The sequence below is a fragment of the Zootoca vivipara genome, chromosome 15 (genome assembly GCF_965207765.1).
Source record: "Zootoca vivipara chromosome 15, rZooViv2.hap1.1, whole genome shotgun sequence".
NCBI classification, from domain to species: Eukaryota; Metazoa; Chordata; class Lepidosauria; order Squamata; family Lacertidae; genus Zootoca; species Zootoca vivipara.
The window spans coordinates 30,588,928-30,591,056 of record NC_142598.1 but is presented as its reverse complement, the minus strand read 5'-3'; the positions used below and the strand labels follow the sequence as shown (position 1 = coordinate 30,591,056).

The 2,129-nt window shown below is 44.8% G+C and overlaps 1 protein-coding gene across 1 annotated transcript; it reads right to left on the bottom strand.

The window, feature by feature from the left end:
- Nucleotides 1-654: 654 nt before the first annotated feature.
- On the bottom strand, nucleotides 655-1,563 carry LOC118075251 (tetraspanin-3-like). Its single transcript, XM_035097151.3, has one exon. The coding sequence runs from the start codon at nucleotides 1,465-1,467 to the stop codon at nucleotides 655-657; it is 813 nt and encodes a 270-aa protein (XP_034953042.2). The 5' UTR covers nucleotides 1,468-1,563.
- Between the last annotated feature and the right edge of the window lie 566 nt (nucleotides 1,564-2,129).

The window sequence follows — 2,129 nt, the reverse complement described above, 5'->3', positions numbered from 1 at the left end:
AAGCCATTTCTCCGGAGCCTGGCAACTCTTAAAGGCACAGCAGTCATATATCTAGTAATACTAAGCTCCCAGGCCTGCAGCCTTGAGCCCTCCAAACCACTCTTATCAGACCCCCTTTCATTCTTTTCTCATCCTTCCTTTCTCCCGTGTGCTAGCATAATTCCCTTTCCTTCACTTAATCTTTCTTTTATGTGCCTACTCAGCACTCCACTGCAGACCTTCTTCTGTTATGTTTCTCTACCTGATGGGACCTCTTTCCAGACCTTGGTCTGTGTGAAGTTTAATGACTGACAGACATTTCTTTTCTTTCCCTCACTAAAGTTGGACTGCCAACATTCAGACAGCTTTACTTCCAGAGCAGTGGAAGAGTTTGCAACTGTACAATCAGTATCAAAGGCTTCACTGTCACACATGCGATGCTAGAAAAACTGCCCACAGTCCAAAATTTTCAGATGCATTCATTTATTTAGTATTAGTCAGAGAGAGAGAGAGAGAGAGAGAGAGAGAGAGAGAGAGAGAGAGAAGAATGTGGCATCTATATACCAAGAGGGGGTTTTAGTCCCATATTTCCCATAGTTTTACAAAGGCCATCTTAAGCTTTGAGAGCAGTGCGCAATAACTTCAGGTAAGATGGAAAGGGACTAGTTTTGTTGCCTATGAGAAAGCAGCAGAATCAAGAATTTGGAAGTCTTGGAAGGGCTGTTCCTTCATAAGTATTCCATTGCTGAGAGCAGCCAGCATCTCCAACCAAACCACCACCATACAACACCAAGCCATATATCCCATAACAAAATGCAGCCTCCCTTCCAGTTTCTGAAGACAGCCTTCCTTAAACAGCTTCTCCAGCTGCCTTACATCACCCCTGCAGTCCAAATAAGCCTCTTTGCAACAGCTTTCGGGGGTAAAGACATGCCCAGCTTGGAGACGAGTTGGCAATGCCGCCATCCAGTCAGTGTAGTTGTCGATTCCGCAACACTTCAGCTGCTTCTGGATTGCATCAACAGCCCTGTTGCTACGGTGATGTGGAGCAGTTCTGTTGTATTGGCAAAAGAAATGGTCCATGCTGTTTTTCAGTTGATGGCGCGCTTTGACACAGTAAACGTGGGTCATGACGGTTGAAGATGCCTCTAGGCAGAGAAGGACCAACAGCAAGTACATCAAAGTCCCCTGGTGAAAGCGAGAGTTCTTAACTGGGGCGCATATCGCCAAAGCACCGGTGGGGACCAGCAGAAGAGCAGCCACGATAGCCAGCCAGCCTGGCACAAGGAAGAATCTGTTCTGAAAGAAGACTCCGTAACTTCTGTAGGTGAGGATTACAAACGCACCACCAAGGACTAAAGCCACAGCAGCTCCCCAGAGAAAGAAGCCAAGGAGGCTCAACACAACTTTAGCTAAGGCTCTGCTCCAGGACTCTGTTATGCACATTAAGGAAGGGTTAAAGCTGGGATTAAGCTGTGCCCGCTTCATTTTTGGAAGCAGTCTTCACTATAGCCGCTCAAAATCTCAGTCTCACATTCTGTGGAGGTCTCTCCATATTTCTGGGCAGGTGATATGCAAGGCCTATTCCAAACCCCTGGTTAATTAGCAAGTGGCACGCCCTAGTGCTGATAGCTCTGCGTGGCCCTCATTCTGGAAAAATATATGGTCCAGTGCCAATTTAAATCGGTATCAGGAGTTTTCTTATGTCAGCTCAGATTATTTGGCAATTGCAGAAACCAGGGTCATCTCACCTCCCTGCAGATAAATCAGAATGAATGCTCCTTAAGTAGCCAACACTAAGCAATCTCCCTGCAATCAAAGCAGGATAAAAATAATAAACATGTCATTTGGAAGTGTGCTTTTGGAGGTTGATTGTGTGTTGTGTGAACAAATCCTTTTTATTTGACTCAACAAGCTGTTGTCTTGGCAGGAGAACCTTTCATCTTGTACCATGAAGAAGCTATTGTTGTCAGCTGAAACATGCTGGGCGTGCTATTGTTTTACAAGGACTGTTATTTGATTTGATTTGATTTCTTAAAAAGAACATTTTTCCAATGCTATTTTGAGGCTTTGCCTCTTCTTTTGTTTCCTTTTCTTGGTCTTAAAATCTGCTGCCTGCCAATTTCAAGGGATAACCTTAATCTTTGCTC

Coding starts and splice junctions, on each gene's coding strand:
- LOC118075251 (XM_035097151.3), bottom strand. CDS start 1,467: ATGAAGCGGGCACAGCTTAATCCCAGCTTTAACCCTTCCTTAATGTGC.